The sequence below is a fragment of the Sphaerodactylus townsendi genome, linkage group LG07 (genome assembly GCF_021028975.2).
Source record: "Sphaerodactylus townsendi isolate TG3544 linkage group LG07, MPM_Stown_v2.3, whole genome shotgun sequence".
Classification (NCBI taxonomy): Eukaryota; Metazoa; Chordata; class Lepidosauria; order Squamata; family Sphaerodactylidae; genus Sphaerodactylus; species Sphaerodactylus townsendi.
Window position 1 is genome coordinate 113,678,992 of NC_059431.1, and position 17,462 is coordinate 113,696,453.

General features: G+C 48.1%; 2 protein-coding genes across 2 annotated transcripts in view; one reads left to right on the forward strand and one right to left on the reverse strand.

The window, feature by feature from the left end:
* The window catches only part of PHC1 (polyhomeotic homolog 1), a 249,717-nt gene that overhangs the window by 209,540 nt on the left and 22,715 nt on the right, over positions 1-17,462 (reverse strand). The window lies entirely within an intron of this gene.
* On the forward strand, positions 1,100-17,375 carry LOC125436355 (calsequestrin-2-like). The gene is made up of 6 exons (XM_048503276.1): positions 1,100-1,272; positions 4,604-4,649; positions 11,356-11,410; positions 12,287-12,387; positions 13,034-13,108; positions 17,063-17,375. Exons 1-6 carry the CDS (start codon positions 1,100-1,102, stop codon positions 17,231-17,233), a joined length of 621 nt encoding a protein of 206 aa, XP_048359233.1. The 3' UTR covers positions 17,234-17,375.

Below are 17,462 nucleotides of genomic sequence, written 5' to 3' on the forward strand. Positions count from 1 at the left end.
TATTCCTTGAGCAGCCAGACTGTAGCATTCTGGTTGCAGAGACTCCGCTCTGCTTTCGTCAGCAAGCGGCGGCGGAGGCTGCTTCTTATCCTGGGCGCCTCCCTGGCAGCTGGAACACCTCTGGCCTGTCCGAATGATGGGGCTTTCTTTTTCTGCCTGTGAAGGGAAGAAGGAGAAAACCTCTCCAGGACGAAGAATAGCATCAGGCTGTCCACGAAAGTACATTACCAGTTTTTCTTGCCTTTTTCATTGAGTTGTTGCCTTGGGGTGTGTGGGGTGGGGTACGGGGTGGGGAGACAAGCAAGGTTGCATTGTGCAAGCTATGCAATGCAATTGTCTTATGCCTCCCCCCCCCCCCCCAATAAGATAACTGTTAGGACTTGTCCCCCTTGAGAGTCCGCTCAGTGTCGTGGCTAAGAACAGTGGACTTTTAGCCGCTATAATATGTATGTGCAGCAGTGGCGTAGTGGTTAAGAGCAGGTGCATTCTAGTCTGGAGGAACCGGGTTTGATTCCCAGCTCTGCCGCTTGAGTTATGGAGGCTTATCTGGGGAATTCAGATTAGCCTGTGCACTCCCACACACGCCAGCTGGGTGACCTTGGGCTAGTCACAGCTTTTTGGAGCTCTCACAGGGTGTTTGTTGTGAGGGGGGGAAGGGCAAGGAGCTTGTAAGCCCCTTTGAGTCTCCTGCAGGAGAGAAAGGGGGGATATAAATCCAAACTCCTCCTCCTCCTCCTCCTCCTCCTCCTCCTCCTCCCCCCAAGACAGACAGACAGACAGACAGACAGACAGACAGACAGACAGACAGATATAGATTATCATTTCCATAACTTTCATAATTTATTTTTTGCCCTATATGTCAGTGGTTCCCAGCCTTTTTTCCCTATATGTCCGTGGTTCCCAACCCATTTCTCTAAAATTGCACCCCCATATTAGCAAACCCTATATGTAATTTTTCACATACCCCTAAATGCTCTGGCATACCCCAGGTCAGGAACCAATGCTATATGTGGATTTATTCTTGACTTTGGGTGCTTAATTCCAACAATGAGAACCCATTCAGTTTGAGACAGGGACATCTTGTTTCCCACCACCAGGAATGTCCCTCCTTTTCTGGTCTAACACCTTTGATTGCCCACAGGTTGCAAAGAAACTGGGCCTGAAGGTGAACGAGGTGGATTTCTATGAGCCATTCATGGATGACCCTGTCCGTGTCCCTGAAAAGCCTTATACCGAAGAGGAACTTGTGGAGTTTGTGAATGAGCATAAAAGGTACAAAGAATGACTTGTGCTGAAGCGCCCCCTCTTGGGTAGTTCAGGCGGGGCAAGAGGAAGCGCATCGGGATAAGAAATCTTGCCCTAACAGGCCTCCTATCTCAGTGCCCTGCAAACAGGAAGCAGATTGGGACAATATTTTTTTTGCTTCGACACACTTCCTGTCCCACCGTGCGCCACGGTGCTGATGGGTAGTCAGTCCATGACTGCCATATTTATATACTCAAAATGGGGGTCTACTGCTAGGGCCAGATTAAGTCCAACTGATGCCAGAAGCCCCATCCAACCTTGGTGCCCTGGCCAGAGGTGGGATCCAGCAGGTTCTCACAGGTTCCCGAGAGTAGGTTACTAATTCTTTGTGTGTGCCGAGAGGGGGTTACCAATTGGTGATTTTGCCACGGGATTTTTGCCTTAGTTACGCCCCTCCTCTCAGCAGTAGCGCGCAGAACTTGAAGCAGTCTAGCAGGAGGTGCACCGGCGTGCGTGGCAGCCTGCGCCTGCGTGCATTCGTTTCCCGCCCAAGGACCGGCGCAGCAGCTGCGTCCTTGCCACAGCCCCGCCCAGGCATGCCCCGCCCCCGGAATGCCCGGCCACGCCCCTGTTGTGCCCCACCCAGCCCCATTGGTGCTACGCCACAGTTTGAATCCCACCACCATGGGAACCTGTTACTAACATTTTTGGATCCCACCACTGGCCCTGGCCCTTCCATTTGCAAGATTCATAATTTTGTTTACTTGTGTGTTTACCTGCTCTAACCCATACTGATACTGTGGCAATATAGATATATAAATACACTGGCTAGTCCTGGTGGTTGCTAGGATATCAGTGTGTATGCTTATAGCTGGTAACTTTAGCGGCCAGAATTCGCATTCCCTAGGTGATGACACTTAGACCCCTTCCGCACATGCAGAATAATGCACTTTCAATCCACTTTCAATGCACTTTGCAGCTGGATTTACTGTGCGGAATAGCAAAATCGACTTGCAAACCATTGTAAAAGTGGATTGAATGTGCATTATTCTGCATGTGTGGAATGGGCCTAATACAGGATAGAGACATGGTTGTTTTTTTAAGTTTTGCAAATTGTATTTGTGCCATAAATATTTACATAAACTGAAAAATAGATCAATCGTCTTTACAAATCCATTTAGTACATCTATGTAAGTATTTTTTATCAACTACAGTAAAAATTAAGTAAATTTAAATACGGGGCTCAACTTCCGTTGGAACACGCTATATAAGGAAATTGAAGAGAAAGAAAACAGGTGATAGATTTAGAATTCAATTTAAATTCCATGCAGTATAGTATATTTTTGATTACTTTTCTCTTCCAAATAATCCAATGAGACCATTGGTCTATAAAGTTCTTATTGTCCTCCGAATCTTCATTTCCTGATATTTTTGCAACCTTAGCCAGTTCTAACAAGAATAGAGACAAGTTAGTCTTTATGCATTTTTGTTTGGGGTACTGGCTGCATTTGTACTTGTAAGATATGCATGTATGTGCCAGAAACCTTTATTGTGGGACCCTAGTTCACCTGAAGTTGAACTAACTGTTGTTTGTGATAGTGGTGCCCCTTTTTCACGTCCCCTTTTTTAGCCATGGTACTTTTCTGTGGGGGTGGTACCCAGTGGTGGGATCCAAAATTTTTAGTAAGAGGTTCCCAGGGTGGTGGGATTCAAACTGTGGCGTAGCGCCAATGGGGCTGGGTGGGGCACAACAGGAGTGCGGCTGGGCATTCTGGGGGCAGGGTATTCCTGGGTGGGGCTGTGGCAAGGACACAGCCACTGCGCCGGTCCTTGGGCGGGAAACGAATGCATGCAGGCACAGGCTGCCACGCACGCCGGTGCACCTCCTGCTAGACTGCTTCAAGTTCTGCCCACTACTGCTGAGAGGAGGGGCGTAACTAAGGCAAAAATCACGGGGCAAAATCACCCATGAGTAACCCCCTCTCGGCACACACAAATAATTAGTAACCTACTCTCGGGAACCTGTGAGAACCTGCTGGATCCCACCTCTGCTGGATCCCACCCTTTTCACTTTCTGTGGTGCCCCCTTTCCCATGAATGCCCTAACCATGTGCTTATTATGCTTAACGGCCAATCTAGAGCTGTCTGGTGGTAACAAGCCTGTGCTTTATATTTGTGAAGTTAACCAGCTAGTAAGACTGCGGACTGGTACACAGAATCCTGCCCAGTATTCAGCTTAGAGCTGATTTCCATAGCCCTATTTTCCAGACGAGGATTGTGCAAAAGTTTTTGGAGCCTAGGGCCCGTCTCCATGCAAATCAGTGTTTTCAACATATGCAGACAGTGGAAAGCTAGCAAAAACTACTTCCCGCGTTGGGTGTCTGGTCTTGAGAGGAACCTGTTGCTGTCAGGTTTATGCAACTGCAGGTTCTCCATAGAACAGGGATCCCAGCATACTGCCCAAGGGCACCGTGGTGATCAATAACAGTTCTATCCAACAAAGGCGGCTGTATGCTCTCCTCACTCCCTCGGAATACAACCAAGTTACAGAGCTGCAGCCAAATATCTCTCATCTTTGCTATCCATTAACCAACGTCGTGCATTCATGCTAGCACGCCTCAATATTTTCCCATCAGCGGAAACCTCAGGGAGATACCTCCAGATCCCTAAACATCAGAGACTATGCCGCTGCGGATGTGGATCTATAGAAACCATAACTCATATTCTTCTGGAATGCTGTCTTCACAGTAACCTGCGCATGATTTGAATTCATCCTTTGTTGCTTCCAAGACTTGAGTACTCCAAGTTCCTGACCACTCGCTTTTTGCTAAGTGACTGTAATCCAGTGATCGCCTTGGCAGTGGCTAAATTCCTGGAAAGCATTTTAAACACCCGTATTTTATTTATTTTATTTATTTATTTATTTATTCGGCTTTTATACCGCCCGATCCCCGAAGGGCTCCGGGCGGTGAACAGCAAGGATTCAGAGACAACAGGAGCAAAACACATATACAATATAAAGACATAAGCTCCATCTCATGTCAGCACTAAAATAACCTAAAACAAGCGGAAACAAATTAATACATAAAAGCATAAAAGCAGGCATCCAACCTCAGATTTAAAACCTACCCCCAGAAAAAAGGGGGGGGACGGTAGGCCCCTCAATATGAGGGGACCCTGATGTAACAGCCCTGAAAACCAGAGGGCAATAACGTCAATGTTTTAAATGTTTTCTTTTTAAAAATGGAAACATATTAATAATTTATATGCCATTAAAGGTTAAAATTGAATTGAAATTGATCAATAACAGTTGTAACCAGTGGAATGAATCCTTTGTAAAACTGCCCCATATTTTCAGATCCACACTACGCAAGTTGCGCCCGGAAGACATGTTTGAGACCTGGGTAAGTGCAGCAAATTGGATCGTGGTACGGTACAGTATGGAACGGTATTGTTTTTACTTTATTTGAGTTTTGACAACCCACGAGCCATACACCCGTTTTCTAAAAACGTTGGCAACAAACCACAAAACCACAGAACTTTGCCACATCGACTGCGCAGTTTTGATTCAGACCATTACGAAGCCATCTTCATTGTGCAGGATCAGGAAATGTGGAAGGTTGGATTATTCATTTAGTCGGAAACTTTCTTCTTCTAGCCTCGTACTTAGGACAGTCAAAAAACCACAGGCACGGATGAATCGAGCGCATTCATTTGACTGTCACACAATCTTTGATTTTAAGGGGTTCGTAAATAGTGGCCCTTCATCGGGGTTGGTGGAAGTGCCTCGCATCATGCAATAATATATACAATCGTCTCAATTTAGAGATAGTTAACATATAGAAATACAAAGATAAAGCAGCATTCGCAAGCAGGTAAGTACCTAAATTTAATGCACTTCTGGACAGTTTTTTAAAAATTAATTAATTAATTAATTAATTGATTGATTGATTGATTGATTGATTGATTATATTTATATACTGCCCTCCCCCGACGGGCTCAGGGCGGTGAACAACAAAACATATAGATAGAGCACAATAAAATCAATAGATCTCAAGGCTAATTAAATAAATCATTAAAATGGCTCTATACACATTAAAATCAAACCCCATTAAAAGCAGCGGGGTAATACCAAAATACAACAGATGGCGATCTACTAACAAATCCCCTAAAAAAGAGAGGAGGGACGGCAAGCTCCACAGATGTTAAAAGGGGAGGGGGGACATTTTTAGTATCATTCCAGTCATATTTAACTAGTTTCTAAATGCATTACATAAGTCTTTGCTTAGTTAAACCACCAGGTGGACAGTACACTACTCTAGCAGTTTCGTTTCGTCCTTTCCGCTCTATGCTACCCTAACCAGTTTCACTCCCATGTGGTATAACCTGACCTCATCAGATCTTGGAAGCAAAGCAGTGTTGATACTTGGATGGGGGACTACCAAGGAAGGCTCCATAGAGGAAAACAATGGCAAACTACCTCTGCTTCTTACTCGCTTTGAAAGCCCCTTTTTGGGGTCGCCATAAATCAATTGTGATTTGATAGCATATATGTACTTAAATGCAGGCCGGAGTGAGGGGGAACTGCGCCCAGGGCACCTGTGCCCCTGCCACACCCCTGCCCCCCCAGAACGCCCCGGCCACAACCCCACATCAGTGCTCGCCCAGTGCATCGTGCACCCCCATGATGGGAACTGTAGTCCATAACATCTGGAGGGCCGCGAGTTTGACACCTATGTTGTAGAGAGAAAGGTTTCAGAAGGTCTGAATTTAATTCACCCACTGCTTTAAAACGTCATGCTTGAATAAAGATGCCCATACTGTCTGAAAAGGGGGAAGGTAGAAAATGTGGCCGAACTTATTCTCCACCCTAGAAATGCCATGCACGTATCATATAGGCCCCTTCCGCACGTGCAGAATAATGCACTTTCAATCCGTTTTCACAGTCGTTTGCAAGAGGATTTTGCTATTCCTCACAGTAAAATCCACATGCAAAGTGGATTGAAAGTGGATGGAAAGTGCATTATTCCGCATGTGCGGAAGGGGCCCTAGTGAGACTAGATTGCCCAACAGCCATACCAGGCACTTCCCTGCCACAGATATTGCCCTGAGTCCTTGGGAGGAAGGCAGTGGTGGGATCCAAAAATTTTAGTAACAGGTTCCCATGGTGGTGGGATTCAAACGTGGCGTAGCACCAATGGGGCTGGGCGGGGCACGATGGGGGCATGGCCAGGCATTCCGGGGGCAGGGCTGTGGCAAGGACACAGCCGCTGCACCAGTCCTTGGGTGGGAAACGAATGCACGCAGGCGCAGGCTGCCATGCACGCCGGTGCACCTCCTGCTAGACTGCTTCAAGTTCTGCCCGCTACTGCTGAGAGGAGGGGCGTAACTAAGGCAAAAATCCCGTGGCAAAATCACCAATTAGTAACCCCCTCTCAGCACACACAAATAATTAGTAACCTACTCTCGGGAACCTGTGAGAACCTGCTGGATCCCACCTCTGGAGGAAGGGCAGGGTAAAAATGAGGCAGACAGATTGCTGTGGGATCTCAAGGGGAAAATGTCTGCTGCTCATCCCCAATGCGGATGGCTGCGTGCGCCCTCCATTGCTCTGGAAACAGTCCTCCAGAAGATTCGTGGAAAGCGAAGCTCGCCGAATCCTCCGCTTGGAGAGGGGACCTTTTGTGGCTCGCTTGATGAGATCGACTTTGGTATTGCGTATGCACGAAGACAGCTGGAAATTGTCTGGAGGAGAATGAAAACACACAGCCGCACACATACAGTAGACTGCTTGGCTCTGACTTTCGGTAGTAAATCTGCTCCCAACGCCCCTGTGAAAATCTGATTCCCCTCCGCAAGGCAGCAAAAGCCGCGTTCTGGCAATTCTCCCCCCCCCCCACCCCCGAGATGTTTTCCACTTAATCTTTTAGCACTTCATTTTATGGGGGTTCTGTCACTCATGGGCTCAGAGGGGAAGGAAATTAGCATTTAGATGGAATTTTTCCCCCTCTCACATTAGTAGCAATTGAAATGGGGCCCTGGGATTGGTAGAAGACAAGCAACATGAGGGCTTTTCGTGGTGTGATTCCAAAATGACATTCATCACAGGTGTGCAATAAATAGCCCAGCTGCCACTGTAGGGTGGCCTTTGCCAAGACAATTTTCGCCGGGCCCGGCTAGCAAGGCCTCACTGCCAACCCCGTGACTCCTGGGAAGAAAACGGCCTCCGCTTTCGCACATCGACCTCTCCCAAGTCCCCTTTCCACGTTCCCGTTTTCGTTGCCTCGACCCAGTCTTGCCCCTTTTTGCGCCACGTTTGGATGCCTCAGGTTGAAGGCAGAAGAAAGGTGGGATACAAATAAATAAAAGTCCTGATCCTGGGAAGAGTCCCCTGTTCCTGCCTCGGATGTGGCTGCTTTGGCAAGCACCATGACCAGAATGTAATGAAGAGGTGTCTTAAGATCCTTAGAGGCATGGAAGGACCTCAGAATTTACCGGAGGGACAGAGAAACGGCAGAAAGCATTTTCGGCCATCTGAATTTGGCCAAAGAGCTGAGGAGAGCTGTAAATTGACCTTATGGGGAATCTATCAGCAGCGTTTAAAGCGGAGCTACTCTGGTAAGATGAGAAGATTTATAGTCTTCTTGCACTCACTGCAGCCTTCTATCACACTTGGAAAAGAATACTCTTCATCCAAGATGTTCTTTCCATAGGAAGGTTTTACTTTAGCAGTTGCAAGGCTACACAAGTCTATTCTATACAAGACTATAAGACTATACAGAACTCTTCAGCAAAAAGTTCAACACACACTGAACTTAACTCAGACTCTATCTCTATCTGAACTTAGCATAGCATATACGATGCATACATCCAACAGGATACTTTTCCCCACCCAGGCAACAGCCTCTCATTGGTCTAGACTCTAGACAGAGTTACAGTTGAACTAACCAATCATATTAAAAGTTAATTTTGCTACTTCTTGCCCCTAGACTGTCTCCGGCCTTGGGTTGGGAAAACTCCTGCTAACTTAGAAGATGACCTTTTGTGAACCTTTACTCTTTTTTATGTATCATGACAGAATCTGATATGTAAGGAGATAGATGCATAATGCCTCATGCACTGTGAGCTCAGAAAGCAATATAGCTGCCCCAAGTGGCCACCATCTTCCCTTCTCTCCCAACTCCTAGAGTGATTTCACCAAGTTCTCTCTGGTTGTTGGCTGCTGCCATCAACTGATAAGAAATACTAGTTCTTGCTAAAAGGATTAGTACTGCTACCACGTTGCCATTTGAAGTCTCTGACCTTTTACTGCATCCCCTTTTCGTTTGCACTTCTGGGGATGATCTGTTGCACTTTCGCAACTTCGCACTTTAAGGATGACGGCCCCTCCAACATCCCAACCCCTTTACTGCTCTTTGGAAAACATGACTAAATCAAGCTTTATAACGACACAGAGAGCAAGCTGATACAAGGAAGTTTGGCAAATAAAAATCATGCACTGATCCAGGTAAGCAACAGACTGAGCACGCTTGCAATGGATGAAGGTCTTCTAGGCCAAATTCTGTACCTATCCCAACAACGTTGGGCTTTTGGGCGGTTAAGTCGCACCTAAATTAGGAGACTCCTAGGTCGATTCCGCACTTGCGTTATCGACCTAAGTTCGAGCTGCGTTCGACCTAAGTGCTCCGCACAACCACTGGGATCAATGTGGTTTTGTACCAGTTTCGCCCCGTGTAACAGTCAAATTTCCGACTCCAGTTGGGAACTACTACTTTTTCAGGGAACCACCCTCGAACTCAGCTCGATTCCAGTAAAGTGCAGAATCTCTGGTGCCAGGAGTCCCCCATTCAGCCAATCACAGCTGAGTGTTTCGGGCATGCATACAGCTGGCCAATCAAAAAACGCCACCTTCATCCCTCCATTCCTGTGGCAGTTTTTTTTATAACGTGTGTGGGGATAGACGGAACATGGCTGTAGAACAGTAGCCAATCGGAACAGAACGGCGAAGAGTTCTGGGATCAAGCTGGTTGCAGTGGGGAACAACAATGGCTTCAACCTAGGTTAGTACCCTTCTCAGGGAACTGGGTCGAACCTATTTTACTCGTGTGCGGAATCGCCCCTAGTGGGTTTTCAAGGGTAGTTTGTCATTGCCTTCTTCTGCGTCATGAACCTGGTATTCTTTGGAGGTCTCCCATCCAGTGGTGGGATTCAGCAGGTTCGCACAACTTTGGCAGAACCGGTTGTTAAAATAGTGCTTCTAACAAACAGTTGTTAAATTTTTTAAATCCCACCACTGGAACCGGTTGCTAAGTTATTTGAATCCCACCACTGCTCCCATCCAAATACTTGACAGGGCCACCCCTGCTTGCTTCTGAGATCTGATGACGTCAAGCTAGCCTGGGCTATCCAGGTTAGGACAGTGTTATTGGAACAGGTTAATGGTGTGACAGCAAGGGGGAGCACCATTTTTTCCTGGTATTTTACAAGTTTGGGTTTAATTGACCCCAATTTTTTTTTTGAAAAAGCAGAATCTCCATACCCAATTGGCCATGCTGGCAGGGGCTGATAGGAATTGTAGTCCATGAACATCTGGAGCACCTTAGGTTGGCCACCCCTGCATTAGACCATCTCATTGGGTGGGTGGGGATTTGATGCCCTAGAACAGTGGTGGCGAACCTATGGCACGGGTGTCAGAAGTGGCACTCAGAGCCCTCTCTGTGGGCACGTGCAGAGTTCCCCCCCACATCTGGGCTGGCCTGGGCCGCTGGGCTCGATTATTAGCATTAAACCTAAGACCAAGTTTTGGGGAAGCAGTGTAGGTAAGCCTGTTAAGCGCTGTTAAACCCGACAGATTTTCATGCGAAGAACTAAAGCACGATCCTTTACCAGGGAGTAAGCTCGGTTGCTGGCAATGGGGCTTGCTTCTGAGTAAACCCTCCCAGGGTTGTGATTCACCCGTTGGAAGAGTTGCACGGTTGCTTCAACGCAAAGCCCCCGACTACCACCAAGATTACTCCCGAGTAACGCATGCCTCGGAGCCAACCATTTTTTCTAAACTAAAACCTCAGTATTCAGGTTAAATTGCCGTGTTGGCACTTTGAGATAAATAAATGGGTTTGGGGTTGCAATTTGGACACTCGGCCTCGAAAAGGTTCGCTATCACTGCCCTAGAAGTCACCATCCAAAGTTGCCATTTTCTCCAGGGAAACTGATCCCTGTACTCTAGAGACCATCTATCATTCCAGGACTCTGCTCCTCACCTGGACGTTGGGAACATTATCTGTTTCAAGGAGTATGTAAAGCAAAATCCTCACATCTCCATTGGCCTCCCCCAGTTCCCTACAAGAGAATTTCATTCGCTGACCCACAGAAACAATCCTCATTCTTTCAATATAGTTTTCATCTGAAACGTTCCTTGTTTTGCAAAGGTGTTTTTTTTCGAAGCAGGCCTCTTCCCAGTCATTTAAATAACCCGATTCAACTCCAGCTCTCCCTGGAATCCTCTTCTCCATCTCTTTGGAATCGTCAGGAACATTTTGATTTGTGGTTTTGAAGATTTGTGGGTTGTTAATATGATGCCTAATATAGTGTGACCAGATGTCCCGCTTTTGGCGGGACAGTCCCGCTTTTAACCAATTTGTCCCGCGTCCCGCGGGGTTTTTTAAATGTCCCGATTTTTGGAAGGCTGCCGCACTGCCTTCTGGGGTGCTCCCCTTTTCCTGCCCTGTGACAGTGCGCCTTTGGGGTGCTCCCGGTTCCTGTCACAGGGTGGAAAACCGGGGAGCGCCCCAGAAGGCAGTGCACTCCTGTGGCCGTGTGCGTGCGCGTTCCGCTTTAAAAAGGTGAAAATCTGGTCACCTTAGCCTAATAGAAAAACAATTATTAGCAGTGGTTATTAAGTTGAAATTTTAAGTATGCTGTTAAAGAGCAAGTGGTATTAATTTTTTACGGCTGACACTCAGCGTAGATGAAATTGGAAGTCCTTGTACTGAATGAGTGTTTTTTTAAGTTTCCAATGTCTTAACTTTTCTTTGTGTTTTGCTAAGTGCTCTAAATACCGATAAAATGTGAAGGAATCATTGGGGACATTTTTTGTGTGTTCGTTTATAGGAGGATGACATGGATGGAATTCACATTGTGGCGTTTGCTGAAGAAGATGACCCAGGTACGAGATACCTCTTTACTTCCACAGGGCTAGAAGACAGAGGGCCTTTCCCCACTTACCTTAAGCCCTGCGCTACTCTCCGCAAGTAGTGCGGGGTCCCCCTGCACTCCCCACGACAGGGGCGGCAACAGCGAAGCCGCCCCGACGCTGCCGCGGTCGCGCTCCCTCAGCGCGCGGCATCCCTGGCGCTGGAGAAAACGGCGCCTTTTGATGACCCCGCACAGAGCATGGGGTCGTGGGGACGCCCGGGTGCGTGCCAGGGATGCTGCACGCCGAGAGCAGCGCATGGCATAGGGGGGAGGATCGTGAGTGGGGAAACGCCCAGAGACAACTCTAATCTGGAGAATTGGGTTCGATTCCCCATTCCCCCACATGAAGCCCGCTGGATGACTTTCGGCCAGTCACAGTTCTCTCGGAACTCTCTTTGCCCATGCGGAGGCAGGCAATAGCAAACCACCTCTGAACATCTCTTGCCTTGAAAACGCTATGGGGTCGCCATAAGTCAACTGTGACTGACAACCAGTGGTGTAGCACTGAGGGGATGTGGGGTGCGCGATGCACCAGGCACAAGCAGGCTGAATAAGGTCTGGAAGCTTTGCATGACTACTCCCTGGCCACGTCAAGGATCCTGTCCTCAAGTTGATGGATTACTAGTTACCAAACAGTCTGTGGAGTAGGACATAGCTGTGTAGTAGAAAAACACAAGCTTCTCAGCTTCTCAGAAGGTGTGCCAGAAAACCCCCTTCTTTGTCCAGCTGCATAGTTTCTCGGAGTCCACCCTTCTCCCCCTACCTGGTAACAGTGAAAAACACAAAGCATTCCCCTTGTGGTTGGTGTGCGTGGCCGTGACATACACCCATGTGTTCATCCTTGCAGATGGCTACGAATTCCTGGAGACTGTGAAGCAGGTGGCCAAAGACAATACCAACAATCCCGACTTGAGCATTGTCTGGATCGACCCGGATGATTTTCCACTGGTGAGTAGCCAGGGCAGTTTTGTGACTTGTTTCCAGGCGCAAAAGAAAGGAAAACAGCCACAAGTGGCAGTGGCATAGTGGTTAAGAGCAGGCGTACTCTAATCTGGAGGAACCGGGTTTGATTCCCCGCTCTGTCGCCTGAGCTGTGGAGGCTTATCTGGGGAATTCAACTTAGCCTGTACACTCCAACACACGCCAGCTGGGTGACCTTGAGCCAGTCACAGTTCTTCTGAGCTCTCTCAGCCCCACCTACCTCACAGGGTGTTTGCTGTGTGGGGGGGAAGGGAAAGGAGTTTGTAAGCCCCTTTGAGTCTCCTACAGGAGAGAAAGGGGGAAAATAAATCCAACTCTTTTTCTTTCTCTCTCCTATGTTTCTAAACAAGCCTCAAACCCGCTGTTGGGGAGATTTCGGGAATTCTTGACTTTTGTTAAGGCCAGAGGGGAAGATGGTTAATCTTTTCCTAGCTGGTCCTTTCCCAGCTCAAAATCCTCTGAGGTTGCTATTTTCTCTACGGGAATTGGTCTTTGTCATCTGGAGATCAATTCTAATTCTGGGCAACTCCGGCCCTTGTCTGGAGGCTGGAAGCCCACCACTATTCTATGAATAGGAAGCTGTTTACCCTCTCCCATCTTTCTGTTCCTGCAGCTGGTCACATATTGGGAAAAGATCTTCAAGCTGGATCTATACAAGCCACAGATCGGTGTGGTCAACGTCACCGATGTGAGTATCAGTTCACAGAGCCCGTGTCCTTGGTTACCAAATATGCCTTTGCTGTTAGAAAGACCACAGGGGGCTCGTTAAAAGGAGAAACAATCAATCATGACCAGGGCCAGATTCAGAGGAGTATCTAGGAAAAAATGGAGCTTGGAAACAAAATATGAATTTTCCAGGGCGCCCCCCCTCCATTGGTGCCCAGGTCTACCGTCCAGAGCCCAGGTCTACCACCTGGAGCCCAGGTCTACCACTTGGAGTCTACCACCTGGATCCAGGTCTACAGCTTGGAGCCGCCGCCAGCATCCAGGTCAACCTGGTTACCCCATGTCCCCATAGGCGGTACGCCCCGGCCAGCTTAAAACAGCAGGTAAACATACTGCTAGGTAAACAAACATACTGCAGATAAACAATTTACATCAGCTGTCAAACCAAATGTATTTTTGATCCTTTAAGGGGGGACAGCTCCTTGAACACAGTTTAAGGCACTCTATAAGCTGACTAGGAGGGCAATAACGTTTTCCTCCCTAACATCACGTTAGGGTCCCTAACAACACATTCAGCACCGTGGCTGAGAATCCGGTTGAATTTCTGGCTTGTCCCAGGTCCAGAAAGAAGGCTCATTTGCTCACACACACCACCTGACCTGGGTGGCCCAGGCAAATCAGATCCCATCACATCGCAGGGTTGGTCCTGGTTTGTACTTGAATGGGAGACCACCAAGGAAGTCTAGGGTCACTATGCAGAGGCAGGCAAAGTTATCCTCGTATTGCCGAAGGCTTTTTTGGCCGGAATCACTGGGGTGCTGTGTGGTTTCCGGGCTGTATGGCCGTGTTTCGCCTGCATCTGTGGCTGGCATCTTCAGAGGATCTGATGATAAACAAACATACTGCAGATAAACAATTTACATCATAGAGATCCTCTGAAGATGCCAGCCACAGATGCAGGCGAAACGTCAGGAGAGAATGCTGCTAGAACACGGCCATACAGCCCAGAAATTACACAGCACCCCAAAGTTATCCTCGCTAGTTAGTAAGCAGATGCTTTCCTGAATGGTGGTTGCAGACATGGTAACTTGGTAATATTCTTGACCCTCCCAGGAAACTCTGCTCAAATAGATACAGAAGGTCTGGGGACAGTCATGGGATAGTCACCCAAGGTTGTTTTCCAGGCACATTTAATTCTGGCTTCCTTGGGTGGAACGTGTTTTTGAGCCCATTCTGGGAATTTGAAGAGACTCAATCTTTCCCAGTCCACACCCACTCAAACACACATGGCTGCTCAGAGCCACTCTTTGAGAACTGAGTTTTTGCCTTGGATGCCAGCGCCAAAATGGTGGTGGTGGTGGTGGTGGTGGTGGAAAGCACCGTCAAGCCATAGTTGACTTACAGCACCCCTGCTTAGCCTCTCAGATCTCACAAGTTGGGGAAGCCTGTGCCATCCAGGTCAAGTTGGTAGCCCAGTAATCACTGCTTTATTCAGGCTTCTAAGCAGTACCTGGGAGAAGATACAAACTACTCCAACTACCTGGAGCAAAAGACAACCTCAGACTCGCTCCACCTGTTCTACAGGTGTCTCCAACTCTTTTGCATATTTGGTCTCTTTGGGTCAAGTGTACATTCCCTTTGGGTCAGATTCTCAAATGTGCACATTTCCCCCATTTCAGAACTCACCGGGCTGCAGGACAGAGAAGCCCCGTGATATCAGACACAGAGAGAGCAAAATGCAATGTCTTCCCTGCACATTCAGTTTCATTGGGCTTTTCCACTCCTCCCCTCGCCTATGCAGGAGCAGTTCCGCTCACTCCCCCACTGGCATTTTGCGGAGATCGGTGGAGCTTCTTTTCTTTTTTAAATGTTGAGACTTTCGATCCATTGCTCCTGTGGTAGATTGTTAAAATGGCCAAAGAATTAGCGAATAACTTCCCGCCCCGGAAGCAGGGGTCAGTCAAAATGGCAGCTAAACTCAGGGAATGCAGTGAGACACTTCCTTAGAACGTAAGAACATAAGAACAAGCCAGCTGGATCAGACCAGAGTCCATCTAGTCCAGCTCTCTGCTACTCGCAGTGGCCCACCGGGTGCCTTTGGGAGCTCACATGCAGGATGTGAAAGCAGTGGCCTTCTGCGGCTGTTGCTCCCGAGCACCTGGTCTGCTAAGGCATTTGCAATCTCAGATCAAAGAGGATCAAGATTGGTAGCCATAGATCGACTTCTCCTCCATAAATCTATCCAAGCCCCTTTTAAAGCTATCCAGGTTAGTGGCCATCACCACCTCCTGTGGCAGCATATCCCAAACACCAATCACACGTTGTGTGAAGAAGTGTTTCCTTTTATTAGTCCCAATTCTTCCCCCCAGCATTTTCAATGAATGCCCCCTGGTTCTAGTATTGTGTATTCCTTGTCTGTACGTGAGGAAACACTAGGAAACCCCACTGCAAAGCACAGAGCCGCACTGCGAACTGTAAGGGCACAAAAGGGCCCAAGACATTCTGATCCTCCCTCCAGCGGTTCTGCCTGCAAACAAAGCCAGGGCTCAAGCATGAAGGCAAAATTATCCAATCACCCATGAATGTCTCCTTAGTCAGGGATATTCAGTACCTTTGATTAATGTAGCAGAGTTTTGCCCACTGATGGAAGCATAATATTGAGCGTAGTAAATTGATCGACCAAGTGCATTGCAAAAATCTACTCACATTCTCATTGCAGTTGATAAGACTGAAGGAAACCTAGTCTGAAGAGTGCTATTTTCCTGGCACAAATGGCCAGCTGGCCCGGCATCAGCTGGTCCGCAAATACGAGATATTCTTTCTATATATATTGTGAGCAGCAGTGGCGTAGGAGGTTAAGAGCTCGTGTATCTAATCTGGAGGAACCGGGTTTGATTCCCAGCTCTGCCACCTGAGCTGTGGAGGCTTATCTGGGGAACTCAGATTAGCCTGTGCACTCCCACACACGCCAGCTGGGTGACCTTGGGCTAGTCACAGCTTCTCGGAGCTCTCTCAGCCCCACCCACCTCACAGGGTGTTTGTTGTGAGAGGGGAAGAGCAAGGAGACTGTAAGCCCCTGCAGGAGAGAAAGGGGGATATAAATCCAAACTCCTCCTCCTCCTCCTCCTCCTCCTCCTCCTCCTCCTCCTCCTCCTGCTCCTGCTCCTGCTCCTGCTCCTGCTCCTGCTCCTCCTCCTCCTCCTCCTCCTCCTCCTCCTCCTCCTCCTCCTCCTCCTTCTTCTTCTTCTTCTTCTTCTTCTTCTTCTTCTTCTTCTTCTTCTTCTTCTTCTTCTTCTTCTTTAGGACAGACCTATTGACAGGTCTGACTCTATGCAGGTCCGTGTGGGCAGGGAGTAAAGAAACAAGGGCTACTGAGAGAATGTCAGGTTCCATGACTGAAGCCAATAAGGGACTCTGGATTTTTGATCAGAAGTCTTTATTGATAACAACTGCACGTTCCTGGCTTTGCGAAAGTCAGTTCTGCCCATGTTTGCAATTGCCCCTGTATTAATCCCCACGCAGCAACCATAAATCCCCCTCCCTCATCCCATGGAATGTGAGAAGGGCACAGAGGAAAGAAAGAACCGTCGTGGAGGCGAGCATCCCCAAGGCCAGAGCAGTGATAGACCAGCCACCTGCCGCCGCCCCCTCCAAGTTGGCGCCAGGGTCATTCCTAGTTATCTATAGTTACAAGCATCAAAGGAAATGAACAGAAGAGAAATGTCCATGAACATAGGAGAGGGGAGCCCCTTCTCTGGAGTAGGTGTGGTGACAGCAGGCACTGAGTGCAGCAGAGGACGTGGCTGGGGGGAACAGTCACATGTGAGTGGGCTGGGGGGGCTGGCAGCCACGGGCCCCGTTAGAAACCTGGGTCCTGGCGGCCGCATATGCCAACACTGTCCCAAGCTCTGCCCCACCTCAAGGTATGCGCGGAGAACATTCTCCATCTGTCTTCCTGCGTGACCTTGTCTTTTAGGCTGACAGTATTTGGATGGACATCAGAGATGACGACGACCTTCCCACACCCGAGGAGCTGGAGGACTGGATTGAAGATGTCCTTGCTGGGAAGATAAATACTGAAGATGACGATGTTGATGATGACGATGATGACGACGATGACGATGACGACGATGATGACGATGACTAGGGCATGTTCTCCAGAATTTGTCTTTGGGCAGGACATCTCAACACCTGAAAATGTTGCTTCCCCTTAAGGGAAAGAAGGCACCCATTGTCCATCAGGACTTCTGAAAGCTGTTTTTGTGGGTCATTAAAGACTCGTTGTCTCAGTTCCTTTCCTTTCTTTCTCCCCAAATCCTCCTTTTTCTGGCTTCCATAAAGTGCTCACCAAGCATAAGGTATACTGCGATGAATTT

Excerpts from the sequence above, each read along its gene's own strand:
- LOC125436355 (XM_048503276.1), top strand. The coding sequence starts at position 1,100 with ATGTCCCTCCTTTTCTGGTCTAACACCTTTGATTGCCCACAGGTTGCA. Across the intron at positions 1,273-4,603 it reads TTTGTGAATGAGCATAAAAG|ATCCACACTACGCAAGTTGC; the intron begins GTACAAAGAATG and ends CCATATTTTCAG. Across the intron at positions 11,411-12,286 it reads TGCTGAAGAAGATGACCCAG|ATGGCTACGAATTCCTGGAG; the intron begins GTACGAGATACC and ends TCATCCTTGCAG.